The sequence below is a fragment of the Ipomoea triloba genome, chromosome 9 (genome assembly GCF_003576645.1).
Source record: "Ipomoea triloba cultivar NCNSP0323 chromosome 9, ASM357664v1".
Lineage (NCBI taxonomy): Eukaryota > Viridiplantae > Streptophyta > Magnoliopsida > Solanales > Convolvulaceae > Ipomoea > Ipomoea triloba.
This window is the reverse complement of record NC_044924.1, coordinates 26,202,290-26,228,057: the sequence shown is the minus strand read 5'-3', so window position 1 is coordinate 26,228,057 and position 25,768 is coordinate 26,202,290. Positions and strand designations below refer to the sequence as shown.

Here is a 25,768-nt window from a genome sequence, read left to right as displayed (position 1 = left end):
GTGGTCTGCTGTGTCAATTTTGACAATTTCCCTTGGAAATCCTCAAAACGAGACTCACCGAACCGCTTTGTGACATTCTGCAAAAATTCCTTCCATGTGGTTAACAATCTATTCTTCTTCATCCATTGATACCACTCAGAAGCCTTCCCCTCCATTGTGAATCCTGCTATTCGCAAACGCTGTGTGTCGGGTGTATCATAAAAATCAAAATATTCTTGAATTCTAAATACCCAACCGTGAGGGTCTGAACCATCAAAGCGAGGTAACTCAAGTTTTATATGAAATCGTTGGGTCCCTTGACCATTCTCCGTCTGCACAGATCGTTGGGTCCCTTGACCATTCTCCGTCTGCATAGATGGCTGCAGATGAGTATCAGGTGAAGGTCCTAAAATTCCCTGTACTTGAGGTTGCACTACTGCATTCATATTGGTTGTTACCATCGTTTCCAATCGTGAAACAGAGTTGATGAGTTTTTGAATGAGTTGGTGGTTTGTAACAGTTTGTCTGTCAAAATTTTCTTGCAATTCGGTAATTGCCTGCTCCCAAGGATGAGTTGCTGTAGCTTGGTTGTCTGACATAATGAAAGCACCAATTGATACGAACTCGTACCAAGCCGGCACCGCTTTGAGTGGATGCGAACTCCAAGGACGGAATGAGAGGGGGAAAATCAGAGAGAGAGAGAGAGAGAGAGAGAGAGATAGATAGCAGGAGAATGGAAGTTGAAATAATTCTTGTGTGTCCTCTTCCCTGGCATGCAGGGTGGTTATATACTGAGTTACTCCTATTATGTTTATGACTATGATTCTTAATATGATATATATTAGGACTAAACTATACTATCCTATTATGAATAGACTTAGTCTAACAAATGTAATCAGCCATCCATGCTGGTTTCCTTTGTTCCCTCTTTGGCCTAGCAGTATGAGTTGTTTTTTCTCTATCTTTCATATCTTGATTTTCACCCTCTTCTACTGTGGATATGCCTGTATCAAAGAAAGAGGTTGTAGCGGCGGCGCGGCCACTGCAAGAGCATTATCTCCCACATTCCAACCTCGACTTGCTCTTTCCTCCGGTCGATGTCGGGGTTTTCTTGTGTTACCAGAAACCTGCGGCGGCTTCGGATCAAACCACGACCGATGAACATTATGCGACGTTTGGTTGGATGGTGAATACTCTCAAGGCGGCCTTGTCTGAGGCGCTGGTCTCCTTCTATGCGCTGGCCGGTGAGGTGGAGCAAAACCTCGCCGGAGAGCCGGAGCTGATTTGCAATAACCGAGGCGTAGATTTCGTCCAAGCATTTGCTGATGTGGAGCTCAGAAAACTGAACTTGTATAGTCTTGATGACAGCGTTGAAGGCAAGCTCGTTCCCAAGAAGAAGCACGGCGTCCTTGTCGTTCAGGTAAAATATATACCAGTTTGGTAAATGGGTGTTAGTTATTGGGTTAGAAAGTATGATTAGTTGATAACATGTAGAATGTTATTTAATAGATTAGCGGTTAGCTAATAGCTGTTTGGTATAATTTTTTTTTAAAAAACCTAATTGAAAAGGCTGTTTTGAGTAGCCTTTTGAATTTTAATATTTTGGAGTTACAAAAATCTTATTACCCAAACAACTAATAGTGGTCAAATAAGCCAAAATTGACTGATAGGCTTGATAGAGTAAAATATGGGTCAAAAGTACTGTATTTATACTGAATCGGGTACAAGTAGGAATACCCTATACGAAATCGAGCTACGTGACAGTGGGTCAGAGGTTCCCGGTCTCTTTAGCTACTTAAGTGAAGGAAATAGCCAAAAGTCTCCCTAGGTTGCAATAAATGCGTCTTTTATGGGTGCCCCGGAGAGGGTTCCGGTCCGGCGGCATGTGGGACGCGTGGCGATCAAGCACCGGTCAATGCGTCGGCCCAATCTGCCCATGGTTAAGTGCGCGGGTTTAGGAGGTTCCTGGTTTGAATCTCTAAAGGGCCTATAGCGAGGCCGGGACACAACACTGCCCGGTCTGGGTTGACCGGGAAGAGAGTCCCGGAGGGTCAAGACTTATGACTCTATCGTAGAAAATAGACCGGGAGGTCGGCAAATCGTAGAGCGGGATTTATCCCTATCAAGACTGATTATTTACCAAATAGGACAATAATGTAAAAATGTTGTCGTGACTTTAAGGACATCGAAACTAATTTAATCACATATATGATGTAACAGGCTACAGAACTGAAATGCGGAGGAATAGTGGTGGGATGTACGTTTGATCATCGGGTGGGCGATGCCTATTCAACCAACATGTTTCTGGTATCTTGGTCGGAAATAGCTCAGGCGAAGCAACCGTCTCAGTTACCATGTTTCCGGCGATCACTTCTTTTCCCACGGCGCCCCGGCCATTACGATCTCTCCGTTGCCAACATGTACGTCCCAATTTGATCACTCCTACCGCTGGAGCCGGCGGTCCCGGGAGATGAAGAATCTTTAATATCCCGAATATACTGTGTCACGGCAGAACAAATCAGGCATCTCCAATCACAAGCCAACGATTACTCCGACAATGATGCCGCGGACAAATTGAAACACCCAAGGTGCACCAAGGTCGAAGCATTCTGTGTCTTTCTATGGAAAACAGTTGCCTCAGGGGAGAGTCGCCGGAATTTCAAGAATTTCAGGTTGGGGATTGTGGTGGACGGGAGGACTAGCTTGAGCAGCGGCGACCAAAATAAGGGCAAATGCTTCGAAGGGTACTTCGGGAACGTTCTTTCGATTCCATTTGGAGAGAAAAGGATTGAAGAACTGGGAGAAAATCCACTGGCTTGGGTGGCATCCGCCGTGCACGAGTTCTTAGAGGAAGCTATGACGAGTGAACATTTCCTTGGGTTGATTGATTGGGTGGAGGCTCACCGCCCCGAGCCGGCCGTAGCGAAAGTATGCGCACGCAGCGGTGACGGAGCGGCGTTGATTGTGTCGTCGGGGCAGCGGTTTCCGGTGAGACAGATAGATTTTGGGTGGGGGAAGCCGGCGTTTGGATCGTATCATTTTCCGAGGGGAGGGCAATCGGGCTACGTAATGCCAATGCCAAGTCCGAAAGGGAACCGGGATTGGATTGTTTACATGCTTTTGGAGAAAGAACAGGTGGCATTGATAGAGACTTATGCTTCTCATCACGTCTTCAAGCCTTTCACTTCAAATCATCTCAACTTCAATTGATCATCGATCCACCGTCTTTATCTCATCATTATTGTTAACTCAGTATTGTTTTAGACTAACTACAAATTTATGTGCTGTAATTATGCATGTAATAGAACATAATAAATGTTGTTGATGTATTATACAAGAGTGATGGTGAGAATGGGGTGAAATGTCGTTCCACAAGAGATTGAGACTATGGGATGGCACATACTTGGATGTTTGGTTGACTTCTAGTTACTAAGGTCTTTAAATTCATAAGATTCAAGCAAACATTGGATGAATAATTGTAATCCACACCTCACAGTTTACAACTAGAATAGAGTCAGAGTTGTTAGGAATATATTGTAATTGTTTTGATGAACTAATATTAGACCTCCAATTTTATTTTGAGTCTAGTATAGGATTACGCCGAGTACAAGCCTAGTCGATTAAGTGGAAATTACAATAGTATAAATTTTTAATTTATACTTGTAAGTCATTCGCTTCCACTTTACAAATTGAGAAGAATTGGAAGATTGATCAAGACTCGAAGACATTCTGGAATGTGACAACGGTTCGAATTGCAAGAATTAATTCTTTGGAAGAATTAATTAATTCAAGATGAGGATGTTGCAATTAAAAGTTAAAATTGAAGTAAACCTCAAATGGGTTCTCTCACAAATATTTTAGAGGCTAACTCATGCAAGGGAAATATTTTTGGAGATGAGGATGACCTCATGGAGCAAAGTGGCGTGGTCAACCTTGATCGTGTAAGAAGTTCAAAGAAGAGGATGACTTGCCTCAAGAATTAATTTGGTGATGAGGATGACCTATTAAATAAATAAGGGAAGGATGACTTTAAGAGGATGACTTAACTTGGTCATAAGTCAAATAAGAGGATGACTTGGCTATTTTAGATTGAGGATGACTTAGCTTGGTCATAAGTCAAATAAGAGGATGACTTGGCTATTTTAGATTGAGGATGACTTAGCCCTTGAAGATCAAAATTGAGGATGAGGATGACTTGGTTTCAAGGCCAAATAAATGGAGAGGATGACCGTGACTTCAAAGCTCAAAGAGGATGACTTGCCTTTTTGGAAGATCAAAGTTGAGGATGAGGATGACCTACCTATTATTCCATGCAAGGAAGAAGAATTACGAATCATCCAAGGGGGAATGAGTAAAATCAATTTTGAGCTGAGTATGGCGTGATCAAGAATAAAAATAGGATGACCTATTTTTATTTATTCAAAAGGAATCCAACACTGCCAACAACATATCTAAAAAGGGAAAATATTATTTTCCTTAACATGGCATGAGAATGACTCCTAAAGGTGATTTCAAATTTTCTTGCTACATTATATTGAGCATACCATCCTTTGCCAATAGCTCTTTAGATGATGTGATGGTACTCTGCCACTGCAAGACACTAGCTCTGATTATACACTCATCTAGTAAAAAATGCCTGAAACAATTTTAATTTGCTTAGCAATAACACCCTACCGTATATTTCCTCTATGGACTTAAGTTCTTTGTGTTGTCTTGAGAGTTAAACATTTGTTTTTTAACTGCAGCGGAAGCAGAACCCACTCAGCAAATGGATGCAAAATGTGAAAGGAGGTTAGAATTGTTATAACTAACATTATATTGGTTATTTTATTCCATTTATATAACATTGGTATCAAATTTGGTGTTAACTGTTGATATCATCATCAAACATTCTAAAGATTAAGGTTGTTATTAGTTTATCGGATTGAAGAATGAATATTTTATTTTGACAAGGTTGCTAGCCAATAAAGAATCTACCAAGCATTCAAGACGAGTAAAGCTGGAGCATTTGAAAGAATTGGAGAGACATACTGGTCTCTACTTTTCTTAATTGAAAGTTGAGAACTTGGGACCGTTTCACTAACACACATGTTCATTTTGACCTCTAATTTATTCTTTATTTGCGTATGTGAAAACTAAACATATACTCTACTTTTTGTAGGTTGAGATTGTTGAGTAAAACAATTAAAAGAATTACAGGGATGCATTCATTATACAAAACTGTGCCCGAGATATGCACGTCAATTGTAGAAAATTTTAATATTCTCCACTTGGTCTTTACTTTTCTTAATTGCTCAAAAAACGTTTTAATTTTACACTCATGTAGTCAAGAATGTGTGGAAATTTATTTTAGCACGCAACCCGATACGTATTTTTTCAACTTTAAAGGACATTAGTCGCCAAAGACCTTGTGGTCAAGTGGCATCCAGGTGTCCTGATTAACACTCCCACATGGATGATGGGAGTGGATTCATTCGAGCCTCAATGGAGGCATCTGTTGACTCGTTGTGCTTCAGTAGGTTGAGAAAGTAGCTGGAGGCATCTGTTGACTCGTTGTGCTTCAATAGGTTGAGAAAGTAGCTATGAACAGATACTACATTGTAACAGAGTCAGTAGTACTCAAAAAACGTCTATCACAATCTCCAATGCTCACCTTTTCAACGCCCACCGATATTAATTAAATGCACCTTCAATAGCTGAAATCTAGAAAACGTAAATTGTAAAAATTTTTAAATCATCTCCGTACTTAGCTCCTAACACAGTTGAATTAGTGAATAACTGTAATTTCTCTTCCGAACGTAGCCTACATTTCAGGTAAAATGGAAATGTGGTATTTGGGATATTCTATTTCTTGGATTTATTTTGAGAATATTTCTTGGATTTATATCTTATCTTATTTGTTAGTGGAATGTCATGGATCCTCAAGTTTCAACAGCCTTCTTGCTCAAAATACGTTTTAATTTTACACTCATATAGTCAAGAATACGTGGAAATGTATTGTAGCACACAACCCGATGCGTATTTCTTCAACTCGAATGCACATTAGTCCATCACAATCTCTAATGCTCACCTTTTCAATGCCCACCGATATTAATTAAATGCATCCTTCAATTGTTGAAATCTAGAAAATGTTAATTGTAGAAATTTTTAATCATATCCCTACTTAGCTCCTAACACAGCAGAATTAGTGAATAACTGTAATTGCTCTTCCCGACGTAGTCTACATTTCAGGTCAAGTGCAAATGTGGTATTTGGAAATTTCTATTTGTTTGATTTATATCTTATCTTATTTGTTAGTGGAATATCACGAATTCTCAAGCTTCAACAGTCTTCTTGCTCAAAAAATGTTTTAATTTTACACGCATATAATCAAGTATTTGTGGAAATTTATTATAGCACGCAACACGATGCGTATTTTTTCAACTTAAAATTTATTGTAGCACGCAACCCAGTGCATATTTTTTTCAACTCGAATGGACATTAATTAGTCGATCACAATCTCCAATGTTGTCTTTTTCAACGCCCAGCGATATAATTAAATGCATCCTTCAATTGTTGAAATCTAAAAAACGTTAATTGTAGAAATCTTTAATCGTATCCCTACTTAGCTCCTAACACAGCTGAATTAGTGAATAATTGTAATTGCCCTTCCGAACGTAGCCTACATTTCAGGTAAAATGGAAATGTGGTATTTGGAAATTTATATTTGTTTGATTTATATCTTATCTTATTTGTTAGTGGAATAACATGGATCCTTAAGCTTCAGCAGCCTTCTTGCACAAAAAAACGTTTTAATTTTACACTCATATTGTCAAGAACGCGTGGAAATTTATTGTAGCACGCAACCCGATGCTTATTTTTTCAACTCGAATGGACATTAATCGATCACAATCTCCCATAATCACCTTTTCAACGCCCACCAATATGTATTAAATGCATCATTCAGTTGTTGAAATCTAGAAAACTTAATTCTAGAAATTTGTAATCATATCCCCTTAATCACGGTAATTTCTCTTTCGAACGTATCCCGAATTTCAGGTAAAGTGAAAATTTAGTCCAACCTCTATTTATTTGTTTTATATCGTATTTATTTGTTAGTCGAGTAGCATGGAGGCTTCCGTTTTCAGTCCTAAGCCCGTGGTGCCTCTTGAAGGTTAGTGGTGCTGAAAAATTATTGAGTAGTACAACATATATATGATTTTAAATTCCACCCTTCTTTTAATAGTTTCAATTATATAATCAATTACTGACACTCTCATCTTCTAAAAAACGCATGTCTCTAAGAAAAACAAAAACTCTCGTACAAAAGTTTTTAGGGTGTGCTTGGAAGCCCGGAAAATGATTTCCGGAAATCATTTTCCGAAAATCATTTTCCGGGCTTTGGGTGTTTGGTATGCATTCGAAAACCCAATCAACGGAAATCAATTTTCGTTGACTGGGGAAAATGAGCATAGTTTGGCGGAAAATGACTTCCGCCAAATTTGGGCGGAAGTCATTTTCCGCCCTAGCAGAAAATGGTGTTTTTGAGGGAGGGACCCCCTCTCTCAGTCCGGCGGACTGGTTTCCGTCAGATCTGGTTTCCGACAGGGCCGGCTGGAAACCAGAGCAGATCTGCTCTGGTTTCCAGCGCTGGAAACCAGAGCAAACCTTGCTCTGGTTTCCGGCGAAACCAGAGCAGCGACAATGCTGTTTTTTTTTGAATTTTTTTATTTTATTTATAATAAATATTATTAGTTTATATATTTTTACATTTTAAACAATATAATAAAAATATATAAATATACATTTCTACTCATTTTCCGGAAAATAAACCAAACACTCAAAGACAGTTTTCCAGAATGCAACCAAACACTGGAAATCAAACTATTTTCCGGAAAATGACCCATTTTCCAGAAAACATTTTCCAGAAGTCATTTTCCTACTTTCCAAACACACCCTTAATAGAAAAAAGCTAATTGTTTTTTTTAACTACAGGGGAAGCAGAAAGAACTAACCAAATGAATGCAAAACGTGAAAAGAGGTAAGAATTATTATAACATTGATAGTTTTACTCAATTTATATATTTGTAGTGAAGAAAAGCAGCAAAAGGGAATATGGATTGTCAATCTTGTAGAAAAAGCAACTTTTTTGTATCCAATTTGGTGTTGTTGATATCATAACTTAAACACTCTAAAGATTAACAGGGATTTTGGTTGGGGGAAAGAAATTACAATTTCATAGGAGAGGAATAGTGTGGGAATAAAGTGAAAATTTTAATTTTAATTTTTGATTTATATGAATAAAACTATTTGAAATTTCAATTTAGATCCAATGTTTTGTATCTATTCGAATTGAAAGGGAATAAGTAGTATAAAGGTCAAAATGTCCATACTTATTATAGCAATCAAATGAAACATCAATTTTAGATTGGAAAAGAAAATTGTAATTTTGTGTCAATGTATCTATTTTTCTTTCCAAAAACCATGAAATTGAAAAACGGAAAATACTTGTTGGACTCCTATTTTATACTCCAAACTTTTACTCCTTCTCATAAATTATTGATGTAGACAGTTTTTTGCTAGAGTAGAGGCATGATATTCTAATTTTATGAAAATGAGAGAATTGCAATTCTCTCCAATCAAACAAAGGAATAATTTGCTTGCTTTCAAAATCAATTATTGTGTGGGCCATACTATCAAATAATGTGCATTCAGTACACTAATAATGTACTTTTAATATATTAACAATATATATTGTATTCAAGAAAAGTACATTATCTGAGTACTAAACCTACATTATAGTGTATAATGTACCTTCAGTACACAGATAATGTAATTTAGTATATTAAAAATTGAATTTTTTTGTTATGGTCCACATAACACTGCGTGGACCAATAATCTGTCTTTGAAAATTAGGTTAGAGTGAAATTATAATTTTTCTCCAATCAAACCCGGTGTAAGGTTGTTATTAGTTGATGAGAAGAATGAATATTTAATTTTATTTTAACAAGGTTGCTGGCCAATAAAGAAGCTGCAAAGCGTTCAAGAAAAAAAAAGGAGCATCTGAAGGAATTGGAGACACAGGTCTGTATCTAGCTACTTCAATTCTCTTGTTGTTACTGATTAAGTTGATGCTCTCTCTTTAACCAATTCAAGGTAAAGTAGTTACTCACAAATTAACTGTTTTCCCTTGCTAGGTTTCTGAAATGAAAGCTGAAAACTTCTATTTATGGGAGCATGTCACTGAAATAAGCCTAAAGCTCAGCATTGCACTAGCTGACAAGAAAATCTTGGAAGCAGATAATGAGACACTGAGAGCAAAGGTAACATTTTGATCTCTGCTTCTTTTCTTTTTTTTTCTTTTTTTTTTTTGGAAATAAACGATAACATTAATTCAAATCAGAGAATAACACATTACAGATGATGGGGACTGGGGAGGGTATGAAAGCCACTCTGAGCAATCAGATGTAGAAACAAACTGCCTAACCAACATATGGGCTGCCTGATTTGCAGATAGCTTAGTGCAAATTAAAAATAGTTGAGAAAAATCACTCATAAGTTTTTTTTATATCTCTAAGAATGAAATGAAAAGAAGAATCATCCCTAATAGAGTTAAGGCCTTGAACTACTTGAAGTGAATTGGTTTCAATGCAGATATTGTTAAAGTTGAGGAAGTTGAGCCTGTTTTACTCTTGAGTTGCGTATTGAAAACTAAATTATATAGTCTACTTAATTGCAGGTGGCTATGGCTGAGGAAACCTTAAAAGGAGTTACTGGGATGCATTTAACTGTGCCACCTGAGATATCAACAATGAGCATACCATCTTTTGCTGATAATCACTTGGACCAATCCCTTTGTTATAATTCTGAAATCCAGAATGACTTGCTGGACATCTCACTGCTCAATAATGCATGGCAGGATTATCCTGCAACAACAGCTGGGATGAACAATATGGAGGTACCAGTATATATGACTTCAATGCATATATATTATATTAATTTTATGTTAACTAGTATAGGTTGCTAGTCAATAGAGAATCATATATATCAGCCAAGAAAATGAATTGAAAAGCAATATAATATATTCAATTGTTTTCGTTGGATTGGATTTTTGTGTTGAGATAGGTATTGTCTATTAGAGGATGAATGATGTACATACTAGAAGGGCTAATTCTGTAATTTCTTTAGCTTGACGGTTGTAACTTCCATCCTGTATAAAAAGGAAGGAAATATCCTTCCAAAACAGATTCTGTTTTACCACCTTCCAGTTTGTTCATCAATGAAGAACGGTCACCTCTCTCTCTCTCGTTAAGCTCCGGTTAATCAACATTGTCCTTAATTGCTTGTGTCTTCTTGTTTCAGGTGATGATGGCTGAAGAAACAGTTAGAAGAATGCAGGGAGAGGGCAGCTGCTTGGAAAACCTGCCAAATTGCACCAGTGGGATCAACTCAAACTCACTCCATGATGAGAAGCAATGAGATCAGATGGATTCACTAATCCACCAAAACTATTATATTTTATGCTATGCTTCATGCGCGCTGCTAATTCAATTAAAAACAGCTAGTTTCTTTTTGTTAGTTTTTATGTATTGACTGTGTTTATTGTCAAAATATCTTTGTTATCATGTTCAGACAAAAATAAAATATTTGTTCCTTTTTGAATATCATGGGTTGTAGTACTTTCCTAGTTTGGTTATAGTAACTTGGTTGCGTATATGGAAAAGTGGTATCATGTATGTATTAGGATTTTAGTGTTAATGTGTTATATATATATATATCAGTGGTGTGCTGAAGTGAAGGTGCAAAGGAAACGAAGAATACATCTAATACTGGTGGTATGTGCATCGTCAATGGGACTAAAATTCATCCTTGAGGTCTTGATTTATATGAACTGATCATATGAGAGAGATGGAGAGAAAACAACAGTTTTCAAGTTCTTAAAAAGCATCCAACAATTTTGTCCAACACTGAGCTTTTTATAGGAGATGAAGAAATAAATAGCAATATATAATGGCATTAACATCTAAAATAATTTTAGATATTTAACCTTTGTATCCGACAACTTAATTTGGAGATTAATTCTAAAAGCTAAAATTGGTATTAATTCAAAATTAATTCCGTAGTGTTGGAATTAATATTCCAAAATAGTACTTCCTAGAGTACTTTGAGCAATATATATGCTTTAGTATAAATAAATAACATAGGCAAATTATTGTGTGGACCGTGGTCCACATAGCTGTGTAGACCATGAATATAAGGTACATTTTTATTATACTAAAAGTACATTATTTTTGTATTGAAGGTACATTATTTTACAGTATATATAAAATAAGGCAAATTAAATGGATGAAAATCGTGAAAGAAGGTTAGTATTGTTATATATTCTTTTACTCAATTTATATTTTTTGATATTGAGGCAGCTTTATGGGGATGCATTCATTATTAGAGATTGTGCACGAGATATGCACGTCCACCATGATCACCTTTTCGACGCCCACCAATATTAATTAAATGCATCATTCAATTGTTGAAATCTAGAAAACTTAATTCTAGAAATTTTAAATCATATCCCTGTAATCACGGTAATTTCTCGTTCGAACGTATCCTACATTTCAGGTAAAATGAAAATTTTGTCCAAACTCTATTTATTTGTTTTATATCGTATCTTATTTGTTAGTCGAGTAGCATGGATCCTTAAGCTTCAACAACCTAGCTTCTTTCTCTAAAAAGGAGTAGAGGCTTCCGTTTTCAATCCTAAACCCGTGGTGCCTCTTGAAGGTTAGTGGTGCTGAAAAATTATTGAGTAGTACAACATATGATTTTATATTTCACCCTTCTTTTTATAGTTTCAATTATATAATTGATCACTGACACTCTCATCTTCTAAAAAACGCATGTCTCCAGGTACAACAAAAACTCTCGTACAGAAGTTTTTAATAGAAAAAAGCTAATTGTTTTTTAACTGCAGGGGAAGCAGAAAGAACTAACCAAATGGATGCAAAACGTGAAAGGAGGTAAGAATTATTATAACTGATAAGCACTATTTTTATATTTAATTTAGATTGATCTTATAATAAATTAGTTTTATTTATTTTACATTATATTTATTTTAAACTTTATTTTATATTTTATCCTAATATAATAATTAGTTTAATAATTAAGCTTTATGAGTATTTAATATTTTGACTAGGAAAATTGTATTTAACTTTGGGCTAGGTGCAATTAAAATGGACTAATCATTTTCTTTATTTAAGTTGGCCCACACTAAGCTTAATGGATATGTTAATTCTTTTATTTGTTTAACAATTTCAGCAGCCCAACATTTACTAACATAATTGCCCTTTCTTTTTGTTTTCATTAAACTATGCACGTAGACAGCAGATTCACATTCAGCTTTTGCGTGCGGACGATGCTACGTGCGACGCTTGGACGGATGCTAACCAAAGATTTGCTCCGCAATCTTGTCGAATGAACGGCTGAATCCAAGCTTAAGTTAGTATAAATAGGTCAGGAATTTAGTAGTAAAATATCAGTTATTTTCACGAAAGAATTTCATTTATATTGTAAGCATTCTGCGATGTATTGCTGAGTTTTTATTTTTCCAATTCGAGGATTATGGAAGTTTGATTCTACAAGACCAGTAAGCTTTATTTAGTCTAAAAGTGGAAGTTTCTCAAAGTCATGGATGTAATATGACAAAATTAAAAGTATATGACTAAATGTGGCAATGCCACGCACAATAGTTGAGGACTACAAGTAGAAAATTTTCAAAGTCAGGAATGTAATATGATAAAATTAAAAGAATAGAACTAAATGTGACAATGTCACAATAATTGAGGACTAAAAGTGGAATTTGCTCTGAGTATAAATAAACAACATACCATGTAATATATAGAAATTAAAGATCATGAAAGGTTGATATAGCTCAATTGGTAGTTAGTAGTTCATGATTATGGATTATGGAATATTTAGGGATCAAAAGAGGATGTGTTCTGTGTATTTTGTGTCAATATTATGTGTATCCATGTTATTAACACAGGTTGTGATGTGTTTGTGCATTCGAATGTTAGGATGATGAGTTCTGTGTATTTTGTGTCAATATTCTGTGTATTCTGGATAAACATTCTGTGTATTCTAGGCAAACGTTCTGTGTATTCTAGATAATGATTATGTGTATTATAGATATAATGAATTCACTGAAGTCATTCGCGTCCGCGCCCACTAACATTGAAACGACGTCGTTTTGGACCAGGGTGCACATTGATATGTACACCGTGGTCCACGATATAACGATTGATCGAGTATGAAATTATGAACATGAAATTATAAAATTGTGAATATGGACCCGAGTCCACCTTACAAGGTGGACCCAAGTCCATGACATAACAATTGCCAATCCTTGAGGTTTTCGTTTCTCTTTCTTTTAATTTTATTTAAATGTATAATTGGAAATTGTTATCATCTCTGTCATTTTGAGAAACTAAACTTTAATAGCGATTTGAATTCATAGTGACAAGAAATAGAATAACTTGGTCTTAATTTTCTATTTATTAAATGTTATGTGTCTATGATTTAACTTTCTTCTCAAAAGGTTGAATCCCCAATTCCAAGGGTCCCACGCCCCAGCCCGACACATAAGAAACAACAGAAAACAGGCTGCAAATACATTGTCTTCTAAACCTGGAAGCTTACAGATGACACAATGAAGACAAACTCAGCATATTCAAGATACAATCATTGGTTAATTGAGAATACATAACATTATACCAACAATATGTTCTCTTATCCTCGTTATAATGTCCATTTCAATCAATCCAACCGGCTTGCTAGTCAACTTAGCGCAAACATATTACCCAAAATTACACAAGACAAACAAGAACAAGGGGAGCCAGCAATAACAGTTTATGACTACACAGAAAAACTTAACTGATTTAAAGCATAGGACAAAGCAGTTTAGGTTACCAAAACGACAAGTACTACTCAAATAAAACACCATAATAAGTTACATCCCAGATTCTTTCGACTCCACATTACCCAGTTACGCTATGAGAGGGCCCCACATTGACTCGAGAACAGGACCACGTTATTCCTTGCCATCAGCAGCCCGGAGTGAGCCAAGTTGCACCGGTGCTTGAGTTCCCACTACTTTCGATGATCCATATTTGGAAATATCTAGGCCTTGAGTTTTCTCTTTCTCAATTTGTTCCTTGATCCAAAAGTATGTAATTCTCAACCCATCCTGTAGATGTTATGTCTGAGCCATAAACACTTGTGTGTTGACGCAAAAGGAAAAGTAAATATGGCTAATTAAGGATCCTAAACACCGTAATTTTGCTCGCAAAAGTTCCAATTTTGATCAGAATTCAATCAATGTTAAGGATCAAGGCTTTCATTCGACAATTGTTATACCATGGACCAGGGTCCATGTTGCATTTTGGACCCTCCAAAAATTACGTGTTTGCAGTTGATATATGCTGTACATGTAGTTGAATCGCTCTTAAGGATCAAAAGTTGCATTCAAAGCACATACCTTTAATTTCATTGATGGGGCCCAACCAAGTTTCTCCTTTATAAGTGTGTTGTCTGAGTTTCGACCACGAACACCTTCTGGGCCAGGAATATGGTGGATTGGCAGCTTCTTGTCCTCGAAACTCAGAACCATCTCAGCCATCTCGTTCATGCTAACCATCTCATCACTTCCAATGTTAACCGGCTCACGGAAGTCTGACTTGGTCAATCTATGAAGAGAATTCAATCAAGACAAAGCAAGAAGTCTATATAAAATTTTAGCGGGGGCTTCAGCAATAAACTTGTGCACTTTATTAGTTCAACTTGTGTAGTTACCTCAGGACACCTTCAACACACTCATCAATAAAAGTAAAAGAACGCGTTTGAAGCCCATCTCCCCACATTTCAAACCGATCAGTTGAAGTGATGGCCTTTCTACAAAAGGCGGCAGGGGCTTTTTCTCTTCCACCTGTATTATAAGCAGACAATTCAAAGCAGCAAAGTTGAGGACTTAAAGAGAATCATAATAATTTCACTCACGGTAATAAATTACCTTTCCATGTGCCAAATGGACCATAAATGTTATGGAATCTTCCAATACGGCATTCAATTCCAAAATCTTTGTTATAATGCTTGCATAACTCTTCAGTTGCAAGTTTCTCTAAACCATATGCATCTTGAGGCTAAATATCCAAGCAGATGAAAAAAAAAACACAAATATTAATTCCAAACAAATGATGGGAGCATTGACATGGTAAACATTTTTTACAAACCTCAGCAGGCCACGCATCACATTCCTTAAGGCTCACGTTAGTCTCTAATTGCTTGAATTCGGGGTAAATGCAAGCACTAGAGGCATAGAAGAACCTGGAACACACTTAACGTTAGATTCTTACATTCTGTGAACCATACACCAAGTTTAATTGACAGGAAGAATATAATATATAAAATAATACAAACAAAAAACACAGGTCGCCTAATAAAGTACATATGGAACTTTTGAATCCTAAATAGAAATTTAGAGTGCAAGAGATGCGGGGGTGGCTAAGGATACAAACTTGTAACCACAAGTTCGAATCCCAGCCCTATTGGTTTGAGTCGGTCAGCTATGGGCAACCTAAACTGGTTTACCTCCTGACGGGTTTACCCTGTGCACACCCTGGGGTAGTGACTGCGGGAAATATCATACGACCAAATTAAAAGGAGGTGGCAGACCTTTTAACGCCATTAATCCTGGAAGCCTCCATCATGTTGAAGCTAATCATGGTATTATTATACATGATAACCGAGTGATTGGACTGAATGAACCCCATTCCACCCATATCGGCAGCAAGATTGAAGACGTGGTCCACTCCCTTGGTGACCTTCAAACAATTGTCCATAACCCGGAGATCGACTAGATGAAACTCATGGCAAAACATATCCTCGGTCATGTGTTCATTCTTCTTCCAGTCCGAAGCAATAACGTAGTGGCCCTCACTTTTCAGGCGCCGAGCAATGTGAGAAGCAATAAAGCCTCCCGCTCCGGTTATGGAGATACGAAGCTTCTCAGCGGGCCAGTAAGGCTCCCTCTCAAGGTTTTCATAGGTGTAAGCACCATAATTGATCCCTCCTGAGCTTCCCATTCTAAAGATACTTTGCCAATCAATAAAACAGCTAAACTATAAACATAAACACAAATTTATGAACTCATAAGACAGCATAGCAGGCTGAGAAGTGATATGCAACACAATCAGGGGTAGGGAGGGACAGAGTCCTGGGAATTAACCACAAACCTCAACAGCAAAGGCATAAGATAAGCAGAAAGATAAACAAAATTAGCACAATTAAATTAATTAAAAATGCATTATCGTTCAGCCATTCTATATAAACTAAAAAAAACACACAAATATGAGGCAGCCCAACCAAAATGTAAGCTTTTTAATTGTCAATTTGAAGTCTTCGCACTGAATTACCAAAAACTGAGCGAAGAATATACCCACAAATTCGAAACAACGATATGAAAAAGCATAAAAACATGATCTTCCACAAACCCATATATTTCATATACGCACAAATTAACACAGCAAAGATCCAAAAGTAGAACGTAAAGGTTCTTCCAAGATTCACCAGAAATCGGGGCGCCGAATTCTTACCTAGAAAGTCCAAGAAGATGGAGAGAGAGCTAGGAATAGATAACAGAATCTGGGCACCGCCGGTTGGATTTGGATAGTATCTGTTGTTGTTTTTGTCTTTTTGAAGAGTATTTCACAGTGAAGATGACAGCACTGGAATCGGACCACTCGTTAATTTATATGCTGTTCTAGTACTTCTTCCGCTTGATTTTCATTCAAGTTTTTGCCAAACTTGTCCTTATTTACTTTTGACAATTTTATTTTACTTCCCAACAAATGTTGAATCCCCAAATCCAAACCCGAAATCCAGACATAGCATCTGAATTTGAGAGGTTGCTCTCACATTGTTACTGGTAATCCTGATCATTCTTCCCAATTTCACCCCTGTAATCCTGAGCAACAATTTTATTTTACTTAGTACTCATTTATGGGTGGTTTGTAAATCAAAAATTGATTTTCAAATTTGTTGTTTAAAAAAAAAAGTATTTTTAGACTATTGAGGTTTGTAAATCAAAAATTGATTTTCAAAAGTATTTAAAAAAAAAAACAAAAGTATATTTAGACTATTAACTCTGTTAAAATGGAGCGTAGTATTGGATCAAACCTGTGACCTCTCACTTTGGGGGGCCATAGCTATGCCGCAAATTATATTGTGGACCATGGTCCACAATGCATTGTGAGCCATGATCATAGTTGATACTGCAATTGTGTTGAACGGATACTGCAGTTGTGTTGAAAAGATACTGCAATTGTGTTGAAAAGAAACTGCAGTTGGACGGAACAGAGGACATTCATTCGTTCAACACAACTGCAGTATCCGTTCAACACAACTGCAGTATCTTTTCAATACAACTGCAGTATCCGTTCAACACAACTACAGTTCTAGATGGATGGCACGGCCTCTGTTCCGCGCAACTACAGTATCCTTTCAACACAACTACAGTATCCTTTCAACACAACTGCAGTATCTGTTCAACACAACTGTAGTATCAACCATGACTAATGGTCCACAGTATAACAACTGTAGCTATGTAGGACCACAAGGTCTTTAGCATATTTTTAGACTATTTAGTGTTTGATTATCAACGAAAAATATTTATTTTGGTCAAAAGAAAAATGATTTATTTTAGAATATCTTACAAATTTTTACTCTAAAGATATTTTTCAGATGGAAAAAATGCAATTTTAGCATGGTTGAAAAAATCGGTGCCTAGGCACCAGTGTATTTTTTTGTTTAAACTTGTTTAAATATTTTCAATTTTTAAAGACTAATAATTATAAATTATATAATACTTTAATAGTTAATATTAAAATGTTAGTAAATATTTACCTAAAAACATCTAGAGTTTGTACAATTTAGGGTTACTTTGCTCAAAACGATGTTGTTTTGAGTGAAATAACCCATTAAAAAGAGAAGAACAATAGTTAATTGGCCGACTAGGCTGCCTAGTTAGTGCCTAGGAGGTCTAGTCAGCGCCTAGGAAGCCTAGACGGTCAGCACCTAAGCGGCCTAGGCAGAACTTAGGCGGCCTAGACGGTTGCCTAGCCGGCCAGCCGCCTAGGCCACCATTTAAGGTGATTCACTAGGTGGTCGTCTGGTCGGCCAGGGCCTAGCGCCTAGGCGGGGATTAATCGGCGCCTAGGCAGGATTTTTGCAACACTAAATTTTAGTCACTCAATTGTTTATTACTAGCGGTTTTAGTCCCTAACTTTTTACAATTACAATATGCACCCTTAACTCTTCAAAAAGGTTACATTTCTAACTCTTGAAACAACAAAACTACTAAGGGTGTGTTTGGTTGGGGGGTTTAGGCATAGGAAATGGGTATGAGAGTGATTACTAGTGTTTGGTTGATAGGTTTTGAGAATGTTACTATGGGTTTGGAATACCCCATTAATGAGAAAATCCATACCCTTAGTAAATAAGGGTTTCATTTCACTTCCTCATTTCTTCCCCAATTATTAATAATCATTCTCATTCCACCCAACTACCAAATATGCTAAATACTTTCACCACAACCCATTACCCTTACCAAGTATTTGATATCCATTCCGATTCCGATTCCCATGTGCGAACCAAACACACCCTAAAATCTATTAAATTTTACTTAATAAATATTTATTTTAAAATGTTAATATCTTTATTCTTTATAACATTGTCAATTTTGGTATTTAATCTGCAAAATAGAAAATTAACAATCTTCTTTCATAAGATTTTCCTTTTCAGTTGTGGCATATCTTTCCTATTTTCCTACACAGCATAATTAAAATAATGTTATTTATTCAAATGAAACATCAAGAATAAACAAGATTATAATTATAAAATAAATATTTAAAAGTAATAAAATACATATGTACTAAGTAAACTTTTAATAGAGTTTAATAATTTTATTGCTTCATGGGTTAAAATTGTAACTTTTTGAAGAGTTAGGCTAGGGGTGTATATTATAGTGTAACAGTAAAAAAAATTAAGAACTAAAACAACTAATAAGAAACAACCGAGTAATAAATTTGTATTTTTTCCTCTCAGATTATTATTTCAGGCTCAGTTCTATTTCTTCCTTTGAGTGGTAATATTTATGATATAGATTGACACCATGCCTCTTAGCTTTGGAAAGACATTAACTTTGAGGCTATCATTATCCCAGCAAGTGAAACTCTTTCAAGATGATATGGAAGGTAATGTGAATTTTTATTTATTTATTTTTTGTTTTATTTTGTTAGCATATGAGGCTTGCAACCTTGCTATAATAGCAAGTTTGCAATGGCTTTTATTTCTTTTTCATTTTTATTTGTTATTTTATTATTATATCTAAAAACATAATAAGTGTGAATGAAGGTTATACCCTTCATTTATGTCCGTTTTTCCGTTAAGTTTTATGATATAATATGTTATAAAAGTTGTACTATATAATATTTTGGACAAACATACCCCTACCTTATAACTTCCGTTATATTTTCCACTATTGTTACTATGCACATGCATCCACCATATATTTTCTTATCTTTTTAATAATAACAACAACAACAACAACAACAACAACAACAACAATAATAATATACACAATAATATTGGGGTTATATGTTAATTATTTCCTAAAATATAAATATCAAATTTATTAAATATTTTAAATTATTATTATTAATTTTAATACTTTAAATATCTATAATATAAAAAATTTATAATTATAACATAAAGTATTAATATTGGACACCTATTTTTTGCGCATCGCGCATAAAAAATACTAGTCTATCTATATATATATTAAAACAGAAGTGCTAACTTTCCTGTTCATTTTAGTCCAAAAAATTTGAAATCGGTCAACATAATACGTAGTATTATATAATAATTCCTTATAAGAAATTCTAGCCTTCCTTATCATTCCTTATTTATGGTTAAAATTGACAAAATATTAAAAATATGATTCCATTCCTTATTATACATGGAAATTAATGAAATATTTTATTCAATTCCAATTCCTATATGGAAAGTAATAATTATTAAAAAAATTTATTGTTATTATACCATGCAATTCAATTATGGTTCAAAATATTTTAATCTTGCATATTTTTAATATATATATATATATATATATATATATGATGTATATTATAGTGTTCAAAAAAATATATTACTATATTATGTAAATGTACGTAATTGAATTCCACTCATGATAATATTCAAAAAAAATTTCAACAATCAAATTACTATATGATGTATATTATAGTATTCCAAAAAAATATTACTATATTATGTTAATATACGTAATTAAATTCCTCTCATGATAATATTTAAAAAAAAATCCAACAATCAAATTACTATATGATGTATATTATTGTATTCAAAAAAAATATTACTATACTATGTTAATTTACGTAATTAAATTCCTCTCATGATAATATACCATGCAATTCAATTATGGTTTAAAATATTTTAATCTTGCGTATTTTTTTTATTTTATATTCGTAAACAATCAAATTACTATATGATGTATATTATAGTATTCAAAAAAAATTACTATATTATGTTAATGGACGTAATTAAAATCCTCTCATGATAATATTCAAAAAAAAAATCCAACAATGCAATCAAATTACTATATGATGTATATTATAGTATTCAAAAAAAGATATTACTATATTATGTTAATGTACGTTATTAAATTCCTCTCATGATAATATTAAAAAAATAAAAATTCCAACAATCAAATTACTATATGATGTATATTATAGTATTAAAAGATATTACAATATTATGTTAATGTACGTAATTAAATTTCTCTCATGATAATATTCAAAAAAAAAAATAAATTTAAACAATTAAATTACTATATGATGTATATTATAGTATTCCAAAAATTTTTACTATATTATGTTAATGTAAGTAATTAAATTCATCTCATGATAATATTAAAAAAAATAAAAATTCTAACAATCAATTTTTTTTAATTTCTAAATTTAATTATTTTAATTATAATATATCAATATAAATTATAATTATAGAAATTATATTATAGAATTTGCATATATACATATTAATAAATATTATTTGTATATACACTATATTACACAATCATATGAGAAAGTGCGTCTGATTAGAGTTTAAAATCACATATACAGAATTTAAAATTTACATTTTTTAATTTCTAAGTATAATTTTCATAGTTTTTATTCATATTGTTAGAATTATAATATATATGAAATAAGATTAGGAAAAATTCAATTTAATTATGTAAATTTTTCTCTATAAATTTATATAAATATTTACATGAATAGAGATTATATTAATCATACAAAATTTTAATTTTTTATGCTACGATAATAGATACTTGACTAAATATATAAAAATCCAACTATATTATTATATTGTACATTTTAATATATTTGTATGTTTTAAATTGTTTTATTTAAGTTCATAATAAAAAAAATTTTCCGTGCACCGCACGGGTAAAATACTAGTTTATAATATAAAGGACAAGTGGGACTACTTTTGAAAGTGGAGAGTATTGTAGGGATGTAGAGAAAATAGTAGAGAATTTACAAATTTGATGATGTGGAAGTGGGATCCACTTTTGAAAGTGAAAGAATATTTAGTACAAACTTAATGTCTTTACCATTTACTTTGAAATGTTATAAATGAAACTAAATTTATTTTGTTTATTTGTTAAATTATCCACATAAAAATCTATTTAATAAAAAACTATTGTATTATTAACAAATTGTTGTTATTAAATACACACATGTCCTTATCAATCTTTATTCTCTATGTATTAATCGCAAACTTTAAATAGCTAATTTCATCAAACAATTGTCTATAAACAACTATATAATCCGATGATAAAAATCAGTAATGTAATACGTTAACAACTATTCAGTAACTACTAATTGCCAAATATGACATTTCACGTGTTATATACATGTCAAAGTACATGTATGTATTTTCATAAGATTTCGTATAATATAGCATATTAAAAATGGGCGAAAAAGTGTGTTTCCATATATATTAGTATTTTATGCGTGCGATGACAAGGATTGTAACATGTATTTTATAATTGTGTTAATTATAAAATGTATATAATTGAAAATAATTAAGTAAATTATTAAAATATTATATAATATTTTGATAATTGATTATATAAAATAATTATGGAAGCACTTATTTTATTGAGCCACATCAATGAATAATTTCATAATTACGCATGGGATCTAGAATAAAAATGCATGTTTTTGAAATTGTATACCTCTTTATATGAACATGTAAGAATTTAAAATTATAATATTATAGTTGATACGAAAAATATAATAAGTGAAAATAAATATGTTGTTTGTCAAAAAAAAAACAAAAAAAAAAAGCAAAATACATTTAGATGTTTTCTAATTTTAAAAATTGCGCCTAATTTCCATAAATATTAATTTTTATTTTACTAGAATTCATTCGTATAATACCTAGAAAGTATTCATTAGTTCTTTTTATTATACAGAAATTTTCCAATCAAAGAAAAAAAAAAAAGAATAGAACTTGTGTTGTTTTAGGGTGTTTTTGGTTCATGAGTTTACACATTGGGAATGTGATTCAAAATCATAGTTATTGTTTTTTGTTTTTTTTTTTTTTGTGTACTACTGACTCTGTTATAATGTAGTACAACGAGTCAACAACCCACTCCCATCATCCATGTGAGAGTGTTAATTGAGACACCGGGTGCCACTTGACCACAAGGTCTATGGCAAATCATAGTTATTGTTTGGTTGGTAACTTTTTAAAACACAACTATATATAAATTGTGATGATTATCCCTTCAATTAAAAATTTCATTCCCTAATTAAAAATGGGTATCATTCCATCTTATTGGTAATAATCTAATTTCTAAGTTTGGATTAGTACTTTTAGGGTCATACATAACTAAACATTGAGTTATTGATATTGGTAATAATTCCAATTTCACCCTATTACTAAATATGTAAATATTTTCACCAAAATTCATTACCATTATCAAGTATTTGATCCCCATTTCGATTCTAATTTTCATATGCGAATTAAACCAACCTTTAATATAATAGAGGTCTAATGCTATTCGGTTAAACCTTACGTACGGGCCTTAAACCTTACGTACGGGCCATAGTGTAATTAATTATCAAGATCCGTAAGAAAATTTGACTAATGAGATTATTGTACTTTTCCAACTATTCCATGAATTTATTAAAATGTTAGGCATGTATTTAAATGTAGAGTAAGTAGTACTGTATTAGTACTGTATGTGTGTATCCACTCTTTATAATTATAATTACTAATTTATCCACTTGATAAATTAGCTGTTTAAGAGTATGTTTGGTTGTCTTCAAAAAAAAAAAAAAAGTATGTTTGGTTAATGAGTTTACACACTAGAAATGGAAATCAAAATCATAGTTAGTGTTTGGTTGGTAATTTTTTAAAACACAATTATAAGATTTTTTTTAGTACTACTGACGCTGTTACAATGTTCTACTGATCGAACCCACCCCATTCCACATGGGGGTGCAACCGAGTGCCACTAGACCACAAGGTCATTGGCACAACTATAGGATTAAATCTCATTCCCAAATATTAAAAAAGCTATCATCCCATCTTATTGGTAATCTAATTTTTAAGTTTGGATTAATACTTTTAGATTTTTGTTTAGATTTTCTTTTGTTCATATTGATGCTTTGGATGTCATTATATTAGGACCCGGGCAGGGATGACAATTTCAATCCGTCCTGCGGATATTCACCCGAATCTACCCCCGTGTGAATTGGGATTTTTTGGGTGATAGTGGGTGGTGTGTCGGGATGGGTCTTAAAAAAAATAAACCCACAGTGGGTCGGGTTCTATGTACAAAACTTGCCTAGAACCCCACCCGACACACCATGTGTGTGTGTATATATATATATAGAATCCTAATCATAAGAGAATCAGTCCCTAGGTGAGAACGTGTGCCCAAATCGAAACCATTGATCTACAAGATCTGATGGATGGGAAATCAAGTAAAGAATGAGCATGGTCATTTTCACAAATATTACAAATTTTTAAAATAAGCGGGGTCTTTTTCATAAATATTATAAAGTTTTGTTTATTTTGAGCCGTTAGATTTACTAGATCAGTGGTTTGGATTTGTCCATAGGTTCTCACCTTACTAGGGACCTATATATATATAGTAAAATAAGTACTAGTTTTCTAAAACATCGTGCAACTTTTTACTATATTTATATCTAAACTACTAAGGGTGTGTTTGGTTGACAGGTTTAACTATTAATAATGGATATCAAAGTCATTGTTATTATTTAGTTGACAAGTTTTTAGAACACTACTATGGGTTTTGATTACCCCATTAATTGCAAAACTCATTCCCTAATAAAATAAGGGTTTCATTATATTCCTTCCTCCTCAGCCGCTTCCCCAACTATTAATAATCATTCACATTCCACCCTACTACCAAACATGCAAAATACTTTCACCAAAATTCATTACTGTTACCGAGTATTTGATACTCATTCCGATTCCGATTATCATGTGTGAACCAAACACACCCTAAGTTTATTTTAAAAATTTAGCATTTTAGTTATTATATTTAAATATTTCTATTATTTTTGTTTTAGTATACCTAATGAATTTTATTATGTGTAAGTAATTTAAATATTATATTTTGAAGAAAAAATAAGATGATAAGTGGTGGTGGGTACTCGTAGTGGGCACCCGCACCCGTGGAGTGGGGGTGGGTTTTGAAAAAATCCACCTAATGCGGGTTGGGGTGGGGGTTGTGGAAAAAATATAAGGTGGGCGGTGGGTGGGTGATGGATGTAGCCCTCCCCGACCTACCACTGACCCATTGTCATCCCAATGATCAATTTCTTTGATTTTTTATTTTTGTATTTTTATAATATTTATTCCATTATAGGGTCATACACAACTAAACTTTAATATTGATAATTATTTCAATTTCACCCTTCTACCAAACATTCAAAATACTTTACCAAAACCAATTACCATTATAAGTATTTGATTCCAATTCCGATTTTGATTCCCATGTGCAAACCAAACACACCCTAATTGTGATCCCAGTCAATAGATATATCATGACTTTGATTCAACTTGCAATGTAGACCCTTGCAAGATTGACCATGCTCCAAAAAAATTATCTCTTTAATTTATCTTTTCTTTTATTATTCTAAAAGTAAAACTAATGTATAAAAACATCATTAAAAAGGTATAATTAAGATTTTTTTTTCATTTTTTCTCTATTTCAAATAAATTTACAAATATATAAAGTAGGCACATAAATTTGCTTCATAAAAGTCACTACTGTAAATACATAATTAACTATTGTCGGTGCTTTATATATTTCCATTATTATTTTTTATATACTTAATTTTAATGTACTTCAATTATTATTTTTATGTACATGATTCCACTATGCAAGTAGACTCTGGTCCACGATATAATTTATTGTAGTTATATGTGGACTAGGGCCTAGCTTCCAAAGTTGACTTTAGTCTAAAAAATTTACCTCAACTTTTTTTTTTCTCATTTTCTTTATGTGCAAATAAAATTAATTTATAAAACGTATATTTTCCTGCTATAATTAGTATTGTTTATGTTTCTGTCAAAAATAATAATACACAGCTGAAGAAGAACAAAAATGAGGCACATTGTTGACTGATTAGGGGATACAATT

General features: G+C 33.5%; 2 protein-coding genes and 1 pseudogene across 3 annotated transcripts; 2 read left to right on the top strand and 1 right to left on the bottom strand.

Annotated features, from left to right (window-relative positions):
* The first annotated feature begins 979 nt into the window (after nucleotides 1-979).
* On the top strand, nucleotides 980-3,189 carry LOC116029836 (annotated as a pseudogene).
* Nucleotides 3,190-4,194: 1,005 nt separating this feature from the next.
* Nucleotides 4,195-10,437, top strand: LOC116029835 (light-inducible protein CPRF2-like). Its single transcript, XM_031271875.1, has 6 exons — nucleotides 4,195-4,351; nucleotides 4,725-4,770; nucleotides 8,970-9,042; nucleotides 9,156-9,281; nucleotides 9,698-9,916; nucleotides 10,321-10,437. Exons 1-6 carry the CDS (start codon nucleotides 4,195-4,197, stop codon nucleotides 10,435-10,437), a joined length of 738 nt encoding a protein of 245 aa, XP_031127735.1.
* A 3,258-nt stretch (nucleotides 10,438-13,695) lies between these two features.
* On the bottom strand, nucleotides 13,696-16,753 carry LOC116030730 (GDP-mannose 3,5-epimerase 2-like). Of its 2 annotated transcripts, none has more exons than XM_031273046.1 (7): nucleotides 16,602-16,753; nucleotides 15,682-16,092; nucleotides 15,240-15,333; nucleotides 15,020-15,149; nucleotides 14,803-14,935; nucleotides 14,489-14,696; nucleotides 13,696-14,197 (listed from the first exon to the last, which is right to left on the bottom strand). In XM_031273046.1, exons 2-7 carry the CDS (start codon nucleotides 16,089-16,091, stop codon nucleotides 14,042-14,044), a joined length of 1,131 nt encoding a protein of 376 aa, XP_031128906.1. In that variant the 5' UTR covers nucleotide 16,092; nucleotides 16,602-16,753; the 3' UTR covers nucleotides 13,696-14,041. The 2 variants fall into 2 exon arrangements, with proteins under 2 accessions (XP_031128906.1, XP_031128907.1); XM_031273047.1 differs by having other exon boundaries at nucleotides 14,042-14,197; nucleotides 15,682-16,101; nucleotides 16,602-16,725.
* Nucleotides 16,754-25,768: the final 9,015 nt, after the last annotated feature.